The 17,663-nt window shown below is 42.5% G+C and overlaps 2 protein-coding genes across 3 annotated transcripts; both read right to left on the bottom strand.

Annotated features, from left to right (window-relative positions):
• Window positions 1–662: 662 nt before the first annotated feature.
• On the bottom strand, window positions 663–14,889 carry LOC111961230 (rho GDP-dissociation inhibitor 1). Its single transcript, XM_023983330.3, has 3 exons — window positions 14,779–14,889; window positions 3,991–4,182; window positions 663–840 (listed from the first exon to the last, which is right to left on the bottom strand). Exons 1-3 carry the CDS (start codon window positions 14,873–14,875, stop codon window positions 746–748), a joined length of 384 nt encoding a protein of 127 aa, XP_023839098.2. The 5' UTR covers window positions 14,876–14,889; the 3' UTR covers window positions 663–745.
• A 970-nt stretch (window positions 14,890–15,859) lies between these two features.
• Window positions 15,860–17,657, bottom strand: LOC111961229 (THO complex subunit 4). 2 transcript variants are annotated; one of them, XM_070440328.1, is made up of 6 exons: window positions 17,524–17,657; window positions 17,029–17,193; window positions 16,771–16,918; window positions 16,581–16,650; window positions 16,277–16,472; window positions 15,860–16,176 (listed from the first exon to the last, which is right to left on the bottom strand). In XM_070440328.1, exons 2-6 carry the CDS (start codon window positions 17,158–17,160, stop codon window positions 16,162–16,164), a joined length of 561 nt encoding a protein of 186 aa, XP_070296429.1. In that variant the 5' UTR covers window positions 17,161–17,193; window positions 17,524–17,657; the 3' UTR covers window positions 15,860–16,161. The 2 variants fall into 2 exon arrangements, with proteins under 2 accessions (XP_070296429.1, XP_023839097.2); XM_023983329.2 differs by having other exon boundaries at window positions 17,029–17,657.
• Between the last annotated feature and the right edge of the window lie 6 nt (window positions 17,658–17,663).

Below are 17,663 nucleotides of genomic sequence, written 5' to 3'. Positions count from 1 at the left end.
TCAGGACAAACCATGAGGGGTTGAGGATAGATCCTACACAATACAGCTATGGGAGACTTAAAGGTCCAATGCAGCTGTTTTTAATATATCAAATCATTTTCTGGGTAACAATTAAGTACCTTGTGGCACTGCCTCATTAGCACACTTAATCAGGGGTATTAATGCTGCCTTCTAGCTGTGCTGCAGCACTCTCCCTCAACATCTAGCAGTGGAACAGACTGGGGAAGCAATACAATACTCTCTTTATTCCCCCCACGATGAATGCGTCGAACCAGTTTTTACCCCAGAATTTGCAATAAGTGCTGTACATGGAAAGACCATGAGGGAAGGCTTTGAAATGTTCAAAAGACACCCAATTTATTCCTATTCATTCACAGTTTAGTGCATGTTACCGCTGACACGAGTGGCTGTGTTATACTGTTCCCCAGGAACCCTTTCTCTGTGTTAGTTTATGACTGACCAGTCATCACTACAAGTACATACACGAACGAGTATGATGCACGCATCTTTTACTGGCACTGGCCTGCGTCATTCAGGATGACTCAGGTCATTCTGTTCAGCAGCACAAGGTCTCTTGCTCACCTCAAGAGAATCAGGTGACAGTAGCAGGTCTTTTCTTAGAACACAGGCTAACAGATCAGTTTGTCAACGTCAGTTAGTTACACACTCGGAACCATTTCCCCCATGTTTTGAGACGCGCGTACGATAAGATGTCCATTTCTGGGGATTACAGTAAACAAAAGTTCTACAGCTCACCTTGCAGGTCAAGGGTCAGTGGGTTCGGGGCAGTCTCACACATCAGTGTCAACCGTGTCACCTGGACGTTGGGAACACTGGGATCTGTAACAAGACCAGACAAAGAACATTCATATGGATCAGGTAACTGACCCACAGCAACCTTGACACAATTACACCCTGCTGATATGTAATGTTTGGTTTCAGACCTTTAAACTTTATAGGTAATTCGGTGTGAAAATACATCAAACGTATTTTATATTCTGACATTTAGCACAAAGACAATACTGAAATGTATTTTTATATAATTCGGCATTTGTGTCTAAATGACAACCAAACTGAATATATCCAAGTAGGGATATCTGTGAAGTTAATGCCCTTATCTAGGCCTCCATTTAAACATCACAACTTTTAATCGATTGTACAGACCAAGACATCTCAGAGGCAACATTTAGGAATGAGGACTGCATGCATACTATCAGTAACAACCAGCTGTCCAACGGTCTGCCCCAGATGAGCGCTGAAATCAGKACAGCTATCCATTAGTTGGAAGGGCCCCAACATTAAATAAACATTTGTTTATTTTGAGATACAAACAGTCCCTGGGTACTAGCTATAGCCTTCTCCCAGAGCTAAACAGTGTTATTTTTTTATTTCACCTTTATATAACCAGGTAGGCCAGTTGAGAACAAGTTCTCATTTACACTGCCACCTGGCCAAGATAAAGCAAAGCAGTGTGACAACAAAAACAACAGAGTTACACATAAACAAACGTACAGTTATTAACACAATAGAAAAATCTATGTACAGTGTGTGCAAATGTAGAAGATTAGGGAGGTAAGGCAATAAATAGGCCATAGAGGCAAAATAATTACAATTTAGCATTAACACTGGAATGATAGATGTGCAGATGATGATGTGCAAGTAGAGATACTGAGGTGCAAAAGAGCAAAAAGATAAATAACAATATGGGGATGAGGTATTTGGGTGGGCTATTTACAGACAGGCTGTGTACAGGTACAGTGATCAGTAAGCTGCTCTGACAGCTGATGCTTAAAGCTAGTRAGGGAGATATGAGTCTCCAGCTTCAGTGATTTTTGCAATTCGATCCGGTTTGGCGAAGAATATGAAGCGAGGGCCAGCCAACGAGAGCATACAGGTCGCAGTGGTGGGTAGTATATGGGGCTTTGGTGACAAAACAGATGACACTGTGATAGACTACATGCAATTTGTGGAGTAGAGTGTTGGAGGCTATTTTGTAAATGACATCGCCAAAGTCAAGGATCGGTAGGATAGTCAGTTTTACGAGGGTATGTTTGGCAGCATGAGTGAAGGATGCTTTTTTGTGAAATAGGAAGTCAATTCTAGATTTAATTTTGGATTGGAGATGCTTAATGTGAGTCTGGAAGGAGAGTTTACAGTCTAACCAGACACCTAGGTATTTGTAGTTSTCCACATATTCTAAGTCAGAACCGTCCAGAGTAGTGATGCTAGACGGGCAGTCGGGTGCGGGCAGCGAATGGTTGAAGAGCATGCATTTAGTTTTACTTGCATTTAAGAGCAGTTGGAGGCCACGGAAGGAGWGYTGTATKGCATTGAAGCTCATCTGGAGGTTTGTTAACACAGTGTCCAAAGAAGGGCCAGAAGTATACAGAATGGTGTCTTCTRCGTAGAGGTGGATCAGAGAATCACCAGCAGCAAGAGCGACATCATTGATGTATACAGAGAAAAAAGTCGGCCTGAGAATTGAACCCTGTGGCACCCCCATAGAGACTGCCAGAGGTCCAGACAACAGTCCCTCCAATTTGACACACTGAATTCTATCTGAGAAGTAGTTGGTGAACCAGGTGAGACAGTCATGAGAAACCTATGGAGTCTGCCAATAAGAATGTGGTGATTGACAGAGTCGAAAGCCTTGGCCAGGTCGATGAAGACGGCTACACAGTATTGTCTTTAATCGATGGCGGTTATGATATCGTGTTTAGGACCTTGAGCATGGCTGAGGTACACCCATGACCAGCTCAGAAACCAGATTGCATAGCAGAGAAGGTATGGTGGGATTCGAAATGGTCGGTGATCTGTTTGTTAACTTGGCTTTCGAAGATTTTAGAAAGGCAGGGCAGGATGGATATAGGTCTATAACAGTTTGGATCTAGAGGGTCCTCCCCCTTTGAAGAGGGGGATGACCGTGGCAGCTTTCCAATCTTTGGGGATCTCAGACGATACGAAAGAGAGGAACAGGGTAGTAATAGGGGTTGCAACAATTTCGGCAGACAATTTTAGAAAGAGAGGGTCCAGATTGTCTAGCCCAGCTGATTTGTAAGGATCCAGATTTTGCAGCTCTTTCAGAACATCAGCTGTCTGGATTTGGGTGAAGGAGAAGTGGGGGGGAGCATGGGCAAGTTGCTGCAGGGGGTGCAGAGTTGTTGGCCTGAGTAGGTGTAGCCTGGTGGAAAGCATGGCCAGCCGTAGAAAAATGCTTATTGAAATTCTCAATGAACCTGGATTTATCGGTGGTGACAGTGTTTCCTGTCCTCGGTGCAGTGTGCAGCTGGGAGAAGGTGCTCTTATTCTCCATGGACTTTACAGTGTCCCAAAACTTTTTGGAATTAGTGCTACAGGATGCACATTTCTGTTTGAAAAAGCTAGCCTTAGCTTTCCTAACTGACTGTGTATATTGGTTCCTGACTTCCGTGAAAAGTTGCATATCGCGGGGGCTATTCGATGAGAGACCAGTCGTGATGGATCGGCGGGACTCCGTGTCAGCAGTAAAGGGTCCAGGACATATGGAAAAATAGGTATTGTAGCCCAAGAATTCGCTGGTGGACCTCTTTGGCTAGCCGGGAGATGGCAGACTGGCAGGTATTGACCGAGCTGAGGCTGGCTGGTGTCCGAGTTAACGGTGAAGACCGCTAGCAGTGGCTAACTGACTAGTAGCTAGTTAGCTGGCTATCTTCTGATGAGGGTTCCGGTTCTAAAGTATAAAAATAGCAGATCCGTACCACATTGGGTGAGGCGGGTCGCAGGAGAGTATATTCAGTCCGATGATGGAAAGTGAGATTAAAATATATATGAAATATATATGAGAGAAAAAAACTGAGGAAAACTATATTTACACGGGACAGGACGGGACAAGACACACGTCCGACTGCTACACCATCTTGGATATGACACGTAAAGATACTAAGCAGGCGTCAGGCAAACACGCATACAAACACACATATTGAGAGAGAAATGACAAACACACACACTCACCAGCGACAGCAGCAGCGCCGGCTCCTAGCAGAACCTCCTTGTACTTCCGGAGACTCTCGTCATCCTGGTCCAGCTCCTGGATCTCCTGCAGGGTCTTCTGGGCCGGGGGCTTGTAGTTGACCGTCTCGCCTACGTCATTCTCCGCAGCGATGGCTGCTAGCTGCTCCGGAGTCAAATCGTCCTCAGCCATGTCTGTGGAGAGAAAGAGAAGTGACAGAGAGAGGGCGGGGAAGAGGAAGAGAGAGGAATGTTTACAACCAAGATTGGAACTATTTATTTGCCACTAATCGCTACTCCTCAGAGGATGTAGTATATTCTGCTCAAATAAAAGGGATGACAGCATCTCATCAATTACTATGAAATGCTGCTGCGACATCACACAAGGAACTCAAATGCAGAAAGGTTCCCTGATCAGAAGAACCAAAAAAGGTGCAGAATCTTTTTTTTTTTTTTTTTACATCAAAAATATTAAGTCACTACTGATGACTTAATCCAGGATCTAATGTGAAAAATCTGGGCACACTGAAACAGCATCATCACTGGTGGGAGACCATCTCCCTCAAGTGAGGTCATGTGTACATGGGCCCCTAACACACACAAGATTGAGGTCAGAGGAGCAGGGGCTGTGTTCCTTAGCATTGGGAGAACCACCAGAGGGGTTGTTCGAAAAACAGATCAATCAAACACCGTCAGTCTCTCACAACCATTGGTCCCCAGGGGCCTCTCAGCCTGACTTTTCAAAACAAGCTCACACCAATCTACTTACACTGACTGTCATGTGTTACAGTGATGTCTTCTTTTCATTATTTATCAAGTAAGTTCAACTACACTGACAGATGTGGTCAAGCTTCGGTCAAAACGATGTTGACATACAGAATTTACATGCTCCTAAAATAAGACCACATGCAGGCTACATTCTTTAGATCAACGCAATCAATGACCATGGTCCTTAGATGTTGTTGCCTGTTTGCCCCAGATCTGTAATGGCAAACACCTAAGGTCGTTTTCATGAGGAAACTTGTTTGGATCTGGGCCGACTTCCGGGCATAATTTGTGGGGCTTTCCTCAAGTCAAATCTGAATGAAACTGTTCTTGAAATTGCTTTTCTCAAAAACTACTCAAAATTCAACCTGCCCATCTCTGTCCTTTGAACTCATGCCGACATCATTTGATGCCATCTTACCAACAACTAAAACCGTTTGACAGCAAGATGGCCAATAAAATCCACTCCAGATGGGTCATCCCCATCCAGGGGTAATAATTGGAATGAGGGGCCTCTCCTCAATATACTTGAATCATGAGGGACTCACAAAAGCAGGAAGAGCTGTGTTTTTGCCAAGAAGCGTCCAAAAATCCCAATAAGGCTTTCTCTCCCACAATAGCCTTATCATGAATCCTCTGTGTCTGCTACTGCAGAGTAATGGAAAAAATATATATGTAATAATTCGCTGAAAGTTATATTCCACTTTCGGTGATCTATCGTTCTTCGCTGGAGCTTGGGGGAGTGAAAGTATTTAAATGTTGGCGTTTAGTCTTAAGAGTTAAAAGCACATCTGGATCCTTGTTAACCAAAGAGTGTAAGACTATTATTTTTTTATTTAAAAAATAATAATAAAAGACTAGCAGCCTGGTGGGAGTTTGATTTGGAGGAAAATGGAGCGGGGAGAATGAATGACGCAGTTGGTTTTGTATGGCATACAGTGTATAGTACATGTATTAGGAAACTAATCCCTCACTAAAGCCAATCTACACGGTAACAAAGATATAGGAACAAAAAGTACACCATAAAACAAAAGAAAAATAAATAAGTACTGCTGCATCAGGGTTTCCGTTAGCTGTTATTAGCCGGCTTTTGGGCAGAATAACTTTTTTAGAAAGACCAATAAATACAATTGGCATTGGCCAATTGTCCAGAAGAAGAAAATCCCATTGCGAAATAATGCTTTGTAGCCTATTCATTGATGGAAATACCAGTCGATTTAAATACATTTGACTGGTCATGCTCATCGGTCTATAGTATAGGTTCATTTGATTAATTTAGTGAAATTACATTTCCGTGTGTGTATATTGGTTATGCATCTCATTTATCACACTCGCACAGCATACAGCTACAGAGCCTTTAAGTGGAAAATCTGCAAGACAGCGTGAGAGCTGCCGATACAGCATCTCAAACAGCAAATGCATAAGCAATAGAAGGCAGGCTTCATCAGGGCGTCACACACCACTTTGCAATGAGCTGGAGGCAGTATGCATTTTGAAAACATATACTTCATTTTTGGAATCCTGAACATTTTACTACATATCTTACCTTGCTTCAAAGTTGCCTTGTCAAAATCAGACCATATCGGCAATTATTTTATATCAACTTTCTTTCATTGTCCAGTAGCCAAAGCCACAATCCCTGTCATATTAGCAACCCATGCTAGTTGTTGCATATTCGTTCTCCCCTCTATCTACATTTCATCTCTGTCACATGTAACTGCTTGATTATGACAACGGTGTTTCCCCGCTAATTGCACTATGGAACGAACATTCACGCGTAGCCTACTGTCTAGTGCGCATTGCTGCGCTTATAAATATGAAGAAATAATAGCTGACATTTACTCCAGAGGTGCTGACTTGCTGCACCCTCAACAACTACTGTGATTATTATTATTTGACCATGCTGGTCATTTATGAACATCTTGGCCATGTTCTGTTATAATCTCCACCTGGCACAGCCAGAAGAGGACTGGCCACCCCTCAGCCTGGTTCCTCTCTAGGTTTCTTCCTAGGTTTTGGCYTTTCTAGGGAGTTTTTCCTAGCCACTGTGCTTCTACACCTGCATTGCTTGCTGTTTTAGGCTGGGTTTCTGTACAGCACTTTAAGATATCAGCTGATGTACGAAGGGCTATATAAATTTGATTTGATCAACCTTTTAAGGATAAATGTTCTTATCGGTTGCATCAGACTCATGGCTTTTTAACATTTGTTTTATGTAGCCTAGGCCTACTGGTTGTATGAATTTGGGATCTATCGTCCCACAACTGTCCCAGAGTCGGTTTGGAATAGGCTGTTTCTTTCTCGACAAGCTGAACAATAGGGTCAGTTGGTTACCTGGAGTACTTCTCCTGTCTTATCCAGTGTCCTGTGTGAATTTAAGTATGCTCTCTCTAATTCTCTCGTTCTCTTTTTCTCTCTGAGAACCTGAGCCCTAGGACCATACGTCAGGACTACCGGGCATGATGACACCTTGCTGTCCCCAGTCCGCCTGCCTGCTCTATCCAGTTTCAGCTGTTCTGCCTGCGGTTATGGAACCGCCACCTGTCCCAGACCTGTTTGTTTTCAACTCTTGATGATCGGCTATGAAAAGCCAACTGAAATTATTCATGATTATTATTTGACCATGCTTCACTTATGAACATTTTTGAACATCTTGGCATAGTTCTTATAACTCCACCCGGCACAGCCAGAAGAGGACTGGCCACCCCTCATAGCCTGGTTCCTCTCTAGGTTTCTTCCTAGGTTTTGGCCTTTCTAGGGAGTTTTTCCTAGCCACCGTGCTTCTACACCTGCATTACTAGCTGTTTGGGGTTTTAGGCTGGGTGTCTGTACAGCACTTCGAGATATTAGCTGATGTACGAAGGGCTATATAAAATAAAATTGATTGATTGATTGAACAATAGAATTGGTCAACTTTTACATGGGGGATAGTAAATTAAAATAGGCTAGTGATTTTGTTATTCGTTACTCCGCTTATTGACTGAGGAAAAGTATATGTGGGCATCGGAATTAGATAACATCGTTGCATTCTCGATTTGCATTTTCTGTTCAAATGAATTACCATAACCTAAACGGGATTTGTGTCTTCCTGAGTACCGTGGGTGGACGCCCTAATTAGGTTACGCTCCCGATGCATATGGGTCCAGTAAATAAATGCTGCCGGTCAAACGTCCGGCACCACACATTCCGAACGGAAACCTTGGGCTGAATATAGAGATGTTTCTAATGTGTTTATGTGAGCTGGCCTCAAGAGTTAAGGAAGCCTACCATCASTGTGACAGCGTAGTAGTTCCATCATAGACCTAATGCTTAGTCAGTAACTTACGACGGCCCATATACAAGAGACAAACAATTATTAGTCTGCAATTATTATTCAGGCCTAATATGAAATGCGTGTCATCTTATCTTGAAGGCAGCTTGGAACCTTGACAGCAAACACTCCAACTAATTGGACAAATGCATTCTACTTTGGTCATTTAAAAAAAAGAAGCCCTTCCACGCATCTATAACAATGATATGTGATATTACTGGCAAAGTTTGTAACATGTTAACTGTAGCCCATTTCACAAAAGGCTAGTTTGCCTTGGAAACAACTGTACACAAAACATCTCATTAAAAGTTGGGAGAATGGGTATCCCCTTTGGCTAGAGAGGTGTTAACACTAGAGGTCGACCGATTAAATCGGAATGGCCGATTAATTAGGGCCGATTTCACGTTTTCATAACAATCGGAAATCGGTAATTTTGGACACCGATTTYGCCGTTTTTTTATTTTACACCTTTATTTAACTAGGCAAGTCAGTTAAGAACACATTCTTATTTTCAATGACGGCCTCGGAACGGTGGGTTAACTACCTTGTTCAGGGGCAGAAAGACAGATTTTTACCTTGTCAGCTCAGGGATTCAATCTTGCAACCTTACGGTTAACTAGTCCAACGCTCTAACCACCTGCCTCACTAGGAGCCCGCCWRTTACGCGAATGCAGTAAGAAGCCACGGTAAGTTGCTAGCTAGCATTAAACTTATCTTATAAAAAACAATCAATCATAATCACTAGTTATAACTACACATATTTTTGTTGAGTATGGACTTTTACAAGCACAAATGAACTAGAGAAATGCTGCTTTTCTCAAGGAAGAGCAGCATGTGTACATGGAGTGGATGGGAGAACGGAGGAGAGAAAAAAAAACACTAGAAGGAAGCACAGGGGGGAAAATGCTAGCTGTATACTGCTCTTTTGCTTGGTAGGGCAGTAACTGCTCAGAGTGAAACTGAGAAATGACCGTTTTTAATTGACCAGCCAAATTAATGGTAGGCGATTGGAGATGTGGCTGTTGTCTTACTATGAGGTTATTTTTTATTCATTAGTCATGACCCTGCCATGACCTTTGACCCCAGACAGAATTTACTGCCTTCTTGCTTGGTACACCCACTGGAATAGGTTTCCACTACAATTTTTTTTCTTATACAAACTTAATATATTTATTTGTATGTGGCTGTCAGTGTCATATAGTTTTATACTTGTATCAGCAAAGAACAATAAATATAAAATGTAAACCGTACCACTGCAGCCAAAAGTACAGTGAAATCAAGGTAAAAGGCAGTAACTGACATGAGTGATGGCAGTTAAGTGCTTTTTCCTTGGTTTCACTAACTTTYGCAGTTGCTGCAAACATGACCCCCGTTTCCTCCACAACACAATGAAGGCAGGATATTTGTCCACATGATAAAGCATGTATTTAATGTTTAACCAAATGTGCAGTTACTGCTCTTTTGCTTGGTAGGGCAGTACAGATAACCAACTCACCCAGAGCTCTTTGAGAAAAGCCATTATAAGAGATCTGATGGCAAACATTTAGTAGGGAATTGCTTACAAGTAACTTCATCAGCTCATGTGCACCCCACAACAGAGATTCACCAACAGATATAGAACGCTATGGAATCACCAGCTCGCATTTTCCAGTTGTGCTATACTCCGAGTTGATATTCACGTAATAAATTCCCCTCGACCACAAATTGGRGAAAACCAACATTCTTTCCCATTGATCCACAGTGTAAAACAGCCAACTTGATCAAAACGTGCCGAAAAGCTGCCGTGTTGTTCAAAGTACATGTAACCAGGTCACCAAAAAATCAAGACCTACGGTTCACAACGCCAGGCTATTCTGCGTGGGAAATGTGGCTAGCTATGTGTGGAAAAAATTTCACCACAGGTAAGACTTTTAACTTGTTTAGTATAGTCTTTTTGTAACTCCATTCACTACTTATAGTCCATTTGTTCTGTTGGTCTCATATTACGGTCGGAAGCTAGCACTCACGTGGCTGCTATCACCGTCATGAAAAGGGGCATGAGGGAAGCCCTACAATATAATGTTTTTCTAAGTAGTGAGAACGCTCGGGAGCAGGCAAAGTTGAAAAGTAATGTTAAGGCATGTTGTACTTTTCTTAAGTTTTGTAACTGAGAAAAACAAGCAGACAAGAAAAGTGTGTTTGAAAAAGTTTGATTTCTTGCTGGGAGCCAATGGAGTAACCTAGGCAACCACAGACTGTTTCCTGGTAGGCCTCGACATTCTATCTAACGTGCTGACCAGACCGCACACATGTTGATTTTGTCCAACAACACACGATCAGGACACGCAGGTTGAAATATACAAATTCTGAACCAACTATATTAAATTTGGGGACAGGTCGAATAGCATGAAACATTTATGGCAATTTAGCTAGCTAGCTTGCTGTTGCTAGCTAATATGTCCTGGGATATAATCATTGGGTTGTTATTTGACCTGAACAAGGTCCTCTACGCAAACAATTAATCCACAGATAAAAAGGTAAACCGAGTTCGTTTCAGACTACTTCTTCTTTGGACTTAATATTTAAGGTGCATTATTGTTTTGGGCGGCAGGTAGACTAGAGGTTAGAGTGTTGGGCCAGTAACTGAAAGGTTGCAAGATCAAATCCATGAGCTGACAAGGTATACAAATAAAAAAAAATGCCCCTGAACAAGGCAGTCAACCCACTGTTCCGAGGCCATCATTGTAAATAAGAATTTGTTCTTAACTGACTTGCCTAGTTAAATGGTTAAAAAATAAAAGACCACCAACTGGACTGGAATGTGGACCTATGTTCATCTTTCAATCACCAACGTGGGTATATGCTCTTAAAACCAATGAGGAGATAGGAGAGGCGGGACTTGCACTGCGTCACAAATAGAACCAAGTGCCCTTGACAATCAACCGTTCTCTGTCGTGGGTGATGTTGGCTTTCGCCGACTGGTCGAGCACCGGTACACACCACCAAGTGCGCCATTTTTCAGATGTTGCCCTACCGGAGTTACACAGTAATAGCGTCACTGCTATTAACATACACTATCGTTCAAAAGTTTGGGGTCACTTAGAAATGTCCTTATTTTTGAAAGATTTTTTTTTGCTTTTGTCCATTAAAATAACATCAAATTGATCCGAAATACAGTGCAGACATTGTTAATGTTGTAAATGACTATTGTAGCTGGAAACAGCTGATTTTTAATAGAATATCTAAATAGGCGTACAGAGGCCCATTATCAGCAACCATCACTCCTGTGTTCCAATGGCAGATAACTAATCCAAGTTTCTCATTTTAAAAGGCTAATTGATCATTAGAAAACCCTTTTGCAATTATGTTATCACAGCTGAAATCAGTATTTGTGGGTTCGATTACAGGTTCAAAATGGCCAGAAACAAAGACCTTTCTTCTGAAACGCGTCAGTCTATTCTTGTTCTGAGAAATGAAGGCTATCCCATGCGAGAAATTGCCAAGAAACTGAAGATCTGGTACAACATTGTGTACTACTCCCTTCACAGAACGGCACAAACTGGCCCTAACCAGAATAGAAAAAGGAGTGGGAGGCCCTGGTGAACAACTGAGCAAGAGGACAAGTACATTAGTGTGTCTAGTTTGAGAAACAGACGACTCACGAGTCCTCAACTGGCAGCTTCATCACCCSCAAAAAAACAGTCTCAACGTCAACAGTGAAGAGGCGACTCCGGGATGCTGGCCTTCTAGGCAGAGCTCCTCTGTCCAGTGTCTGTGTACTTTTGCCCATCTTAATCTTTTCTTTTTATTGGCCAGTCTGAGATATGGCTTTTTCTTTGCAACTCTGCCTAGAAGGCCAGCATCTCGGAGACGCCTCCTCACTGTTGACGTCAAGACTGGTGTTTAAGAATGCTACAAGGTCCCTATTTTACAACGACATAATCAAAATGTGTTGGAGACAAAATAATGAAAAGGGCTGTATGGAAGCCTCAATAAATAGACAAAGAATTTTAGTTGAACAAGTCATTGCATGTATAGATTTTTTTTTATTACTCGATTTGAAAAAACACGTGACTTGATCTTAGAATACACGCCTTGAACTTGACACGAGACTCGACCCGTTCTACTTCGGACTCGACTTGAGACTCGGMCCTTGTGACTTGCTCGTGACTCTGCTAACATACACCCAGCCTCCTGACCTGCCTGAACTAGCAGGCTGGGTGGAATGCCACAGAAGGAGAGCGCTCACCCGGCAGACAGTGGAACATGGATTTGACTGCAGTGATAAACATGCCTGCACAGGGCAGCCAGGGGCCTGCTTAGACTCAAGCCTGGTCTCAGACTTGATGTAGCATAGTAAATGTAAATCAGGGACACTCAAATTAGTAGGATATGGTTACATAAGACAGAATGTTACTTAAGGCAAAAACTAAAGGTGGGTGGTTGGTCGGGCGTATAACRCGAATATCTAGCAACCCAAAGGTTGTGTGTTCGAATTTCATCATGGACAACTTTAGCATTTGAGCTAATTAGCAACTACTTACTACTTGTTAGCTACTTAACATTACCGCTAACCGAACTCCTAACCTTAATCTCTAGCATAGCTAACATTAGCCACGTAGCTAACGGTAGCCACAACAAATTGGTTCATAACAAATCATACATAATGGATGATGGACATCCACAAATTAATACATACCATATGAAATCTACGGTCTTCGATTTGCGTAAAGAATAATACGAAATGTTCTAAGACCAGGTTGCAGACTCACACCGACTGCTTTTACACACACAGACACAAGTGGTCGACCTACCACCATCTTGCAAGAACAGATCCAAGGACAATCAGACCCGGACCTGAATGGACCAGACCCCCAACCTAATGGGTCCAGGTCTAGACCCATGTAAAAGCAAAATATATATCAGCCTAGTTGCTCTTCTGCTTAATGAATATTAGTGTAAAACAAATATGCTATGCAGAGCCGTGGTGGTGGTGTCCATTCGGGTCTATCAGCTGTAGTTACAGACCCAAGACCCGATGACAATCAAATAGGGCCCGGCCCAGATCCGAGGAAAAAGCTTGCACTTTGGACCCACCCTGGTCTGGTATTTTGGTTGGACCCGTGTAGACCTCTATACCACATAATTAACCAAATAACTCAACTGTTTGGGTTGGCAAATGTGTCAGATTATATTAACTTTTGACCAAAGGTGGGGGTGTTTCAGAGCTAATGTTGTGTAATGATTTGCACTAAACTTGCAGTGTCACTTAAGAGTAAAATCTCACTTCCTATTCTCTGCTCTTAGGCAAATGACATCCTCAACTTTGTCTGGGAGCTAGGGGCCAGGGGTTTGTCGGTCTGATTTTAACTCAGCTGGCAAGCGCATGGGAAGTTCAGAACAGAAACATAACCATTTGCAAGCTCCTGAGCATATACGAGAGATTGTTTGTCGCGGATTGATTATTCATTGACAAATAATGATTATTTAAAGCAATTTCCAATGCTAACTTTATGGATGCTCTATTTAATGAGCCGTGATGTTCCATCGTACAGGGCTCAATCAATGTTACCCTGGCTTCTAGTCTGAAGGGTCCACTACACCYGCCCAGTCAGAGGAAGATGTCAATTATTTCTAGCAGACAGGTGGTACTTAAAATTCAGGTTGACAGAGGAAACAAGTCTAACTACGCTAATGAATTTCCTTTCTCACATTCACCAACTAGAATTTGCATCAGTAAACATCAATGGATTAAATGAATTACAGTTGAAATAATGGCTCATTATTTATTCAAACTTGTGAACAAAATGAGTTGTACTCTGCACAGGTGCAGAACAGTCTCTTTCTCCTGTGCAATCACTGACAATACTTTACAGTCACCAGCTGTAAAATTATAATTTGTGTTGCAATGAAACTGGGTATGCAGTGTGCACTACAGATCAATATAGTACGTCAATACAATTGTTCTCTTATCAACATTGCTTTATTAACTTGAGTTACTTCCTGGAAGAGAAACATCTAACAAAGAAATCTCATTTCCATTCTTTTGTTGTCTGTAGGTGGCTAGATAGCTTGAGTTGTAGCGTTAGCTTGCTGCAAAGAAAGACTGACCGGTTAATGTAGTTACTGACAGTGACAGATGCTGACTTTGGAGAACCCAAACGAATGGCTAAATAAGCGAAACGTGTTAAACTATCTAAGAACAAAGGTTACATAATCGTCGAATGTGGCACTGTTTCAGGTGACAAAGTAACCAAACGTCAAAGACAGCCAAATAGCTAGCTAGTGTGTTAACACCACTGGCTAACTAGTCTCTGAACGGCTAGACACTGCCGCAAGTCATCAAGCTGCACGAGGATTGCTAGCTGGCTAATTAGCAACATGGGTGTTGGACTCTAGCTACCTGCCACCCAATTAAACCAAACTGTTACAATTGTTCCGTGCTTTTACATAAGTCCCACTGCAGCAGAACAAAAATATTAACAGTAGACCAACGTTTACTTAATGTTTCGCTGGCTACATATGGGCACTGCTGCAACCAGGGTGTGAAGTTTGTAACGTTAGATACGTTAGCAGGCTAACGTTACCGTGGTTGGCATGCTAGCACAACTCAGCAAATCGCAAGTTAACAAAGTTTAGGACGAAATTACACCAGATACAAAGTAAGTCTAAAACATAACGAACCGTCCTGTGCTTGATCTTTAACTATTGTATAGGTTGTGAAAGCAGGTCTTTACCGTTTTCCTGCTGTTTTTTCCCAGGCGCTTGCAGAATAAGTGCTTCTGTTGCTCTTCCCTGTGCAAGTATGGCGAAGAAGGAACGGCGCCGCCCCATACAACTCGTTTCCGGGAACTTTGCCGCGGCGCGCACGCTCTATGCAGGTGGCGTGCAGTTGCCGCGCACCCTAAAGAGATTTTAGGTGGGGCTAATTTGAAGTCTTGAACAAGTAGCGAAAGTGTATTTAACACTTCATTTGAATAGTTTCAAATGTTAAAACTTTAGATTTTTTTTTAGGTCAACTTATTAGGTCCCCATCCTTCATTGCGAACCGAAGACTAATCAACTGGTCTGTCTAGTTCTTTGACCATTTCAACTAATATCGAACAAGTCAGAGATGTGAGATTGAAAATGAATTTAATTTCTAACATTGTAGTAACCACAAAACTAATATGAAAAGGTATGAACATTATACATTAATTGGGTTTGACAATCTCACAAGAATAGTGTTGTGCATGTTATAAAATTGCTTTAGCTTTTTACAAGCATTTGATATAGTTGCAGCACAGTGAACTACCATTGGAAGTTATATCATTTCCACACATTTTACATGATCACCCCCATAGAGGTCTAAGTTCCAATGAMTGCTTGATGTGAAAATGTGGTAAGAGGCACCATATGGATGGTGTGGTGTAATTGGAGCCTCCAGAGGCCCAATTGAGCTCCATACCACATCACCATGCGCCTTAAATTTTGTAACAATGCAGAAGGCTCCATACAGCTCATTGACATGATTGGATGACAGTAGCTGAGGGCCTGTATAAACAATCTCACTTCACAACAGCTCTGCGCCACAAAGCGCTAGTATGTATGCCCTGACTTCTGCAGAGKCTATATCACCATAAATGCAGCATGGCCAACGGAGACACCATATAGTGCCTTTCAGGCTTGTAGGGCTGGTTTCCTGGACACCGATAAAGCCTAGTCCAGGACTAATGTAAGCTCTATGGAGAAACAGCTTTGGCCCATGACTAAAGTTAATGTGTGGGGAAACAAGCCCTTAGTGTCGTACAGAACTTCAACAAGAGGCAGATGCACCGGAACAGTTTGTTTTGTAGGTTTATTACAACTATGCACAAGTAGAAGGGGAGGCAAAGGGCAACAAAAAACTCCCCCTCAAAAACCTACAATCATCCCAAAAATAAAATGGTACAAAAAGTGTTCATAATATTAAAAAGGGAGAAAAGCAAGATCCATCCACACATTAAAATGATGCCGAAGAACAGTAAGTAAAAGATCTGGTCCATTTCTCAGGTCCAAGTCAACAACAAGGTTCAGATGCGACAGAGGATGAAGATGGGTAGGGATGAGGTGAGGGATTCAAACGAGTGCTTCTGGGAATTCTAACTGGTCTCCATCTGCAATTAAAAACAAGTTGAAATTAGGACCATATTCTAACTACAAAGATCAAGCCCCTTACATTATAGGAATATAAATTCTTCACTTTCATGCATTTACCTTGGCATTGTAAGCATCCAACTGGGCATCCAGCTCTTCAGCAGACAACTGCTGCGGTTTGCCTCCACCACCACGTCCGCCTCTACCCCTGCCCCTGGAGCCTCTGCCTCCCCGCCTGTCTCCGCCTCCACGCCTTTCTGAGAAATTGGGGCGTCCGATTCTGTCTCTGTTGAATCCACCACCGCCTCCATTTGAACTGCAAACAGATTCAAAGACAATCAATGAGCTACTGGGATTTACTAGAATTGAGAGAAAAAATCAATCATACATGACAAGATAAAAGAAAGCTTATAGAATCACATACCTCTGTGAAGGTCGTCTCTGGTTATCGTCTCTGATTTGTGACGTGACGTGCTGAATGCTCATGGCGCGACCTGTGAGCAAAGGGAAAACAAGATTAGGCATCGTTGTTCAGGAGAGTTAATCAATGACCACATTTTATGACGAACTAGCGTCAAAATAATATCAATCAACTAACTCAAATTAAAGCTCACCATCGAGTGGTACATTGTTGTACTGTTTCATGGCTTTGAGTGCATCAGCCCTCCTCTCAAAGTGGACGTCAGCGGTTCCCTGGCTGCGGCCAGACCGGTCATAGTGCACAGCCGCTTTCTTCAATGTACCAAATTCCGCAAACAACTCCTGAAAAAACCAAACAAAATAAGAAACATGGCCGGTAGAATTCATGTTTAACGTCAAAACGGTTTGGCGAAAAGGCCGACATCTTTGTATCGATTGACTGTAGAAATTACCTGGATATCAGCGTCAGAGACACCGAAGTCAAGGTTTGAGACAAGGAGCTTGCCGCCAGTCTCTACACCACCGCCGCCGCCTCCTGCTCCCCCACCACCGCCWGCATTACCGCCAAAGCCACCTTCGAACATGTCGTGTTGCCATTTGTCCGGAAGCTCTCTGGGCTGTAAAGGTAAAATGAAAAAATGCAGCTGCTGACTTCTGGTTCCCCTGCTCCTGCTGATCAGACTGAGCACATTTGAGTCAGTTGCTTAGACAGGCAGGGGAATCTTGCTTCATCACTACCATTTAGACACATTAGTCTATGGTGGATTCATGGTCAGTGTAACAGCATACATATTACTTAATAAAAACAATTAAACAAATATAAGAACCAAAACTAAGCTAGTAGGACGGATGGCAGGACTTCCAACTCAAAATGGCTCCTGCCCTACAGGTGGTTTGAAGGTGGTGTAGGTAATTAGAATGGCAGTGTAGGCAACAAAAAAACTGACTTGATCTCGATGGCAAGGACAGCATCCAGATTCTGCTTCAACTCCAAGTGACGAAAAAGTCCATCCAAAGAAAAATCCTTCCTTCAAAACGCGTGAAAGTCATTTCCCTTTAACCGACCATGGAAAGTTCAATAAAGTTC

This window comes from Salvelinus sp. IW2-2015, linkage group LG4q.1:29 (assembly GCF_002910315.2).
Source record: "Salvelinus sp. IW2-2015 linkage group LG4q.1:29, ASM291031v2, whole genome shotgun sequence".
In the NCBI taxonomy this organism is placed as follows: domain Eukaryota; kingdom Metazoa; phylum Chordata; class Actinopteri; order Salmoniformes; family Salmonidae; genus Salvelinus; species Salvelinus sp. IW2-2015.
The sequence above is the reverse complement of the archived record's forward strand: the minus strand, read 5'-3'. Positions and strand labels throughout refer to the sequence as shown.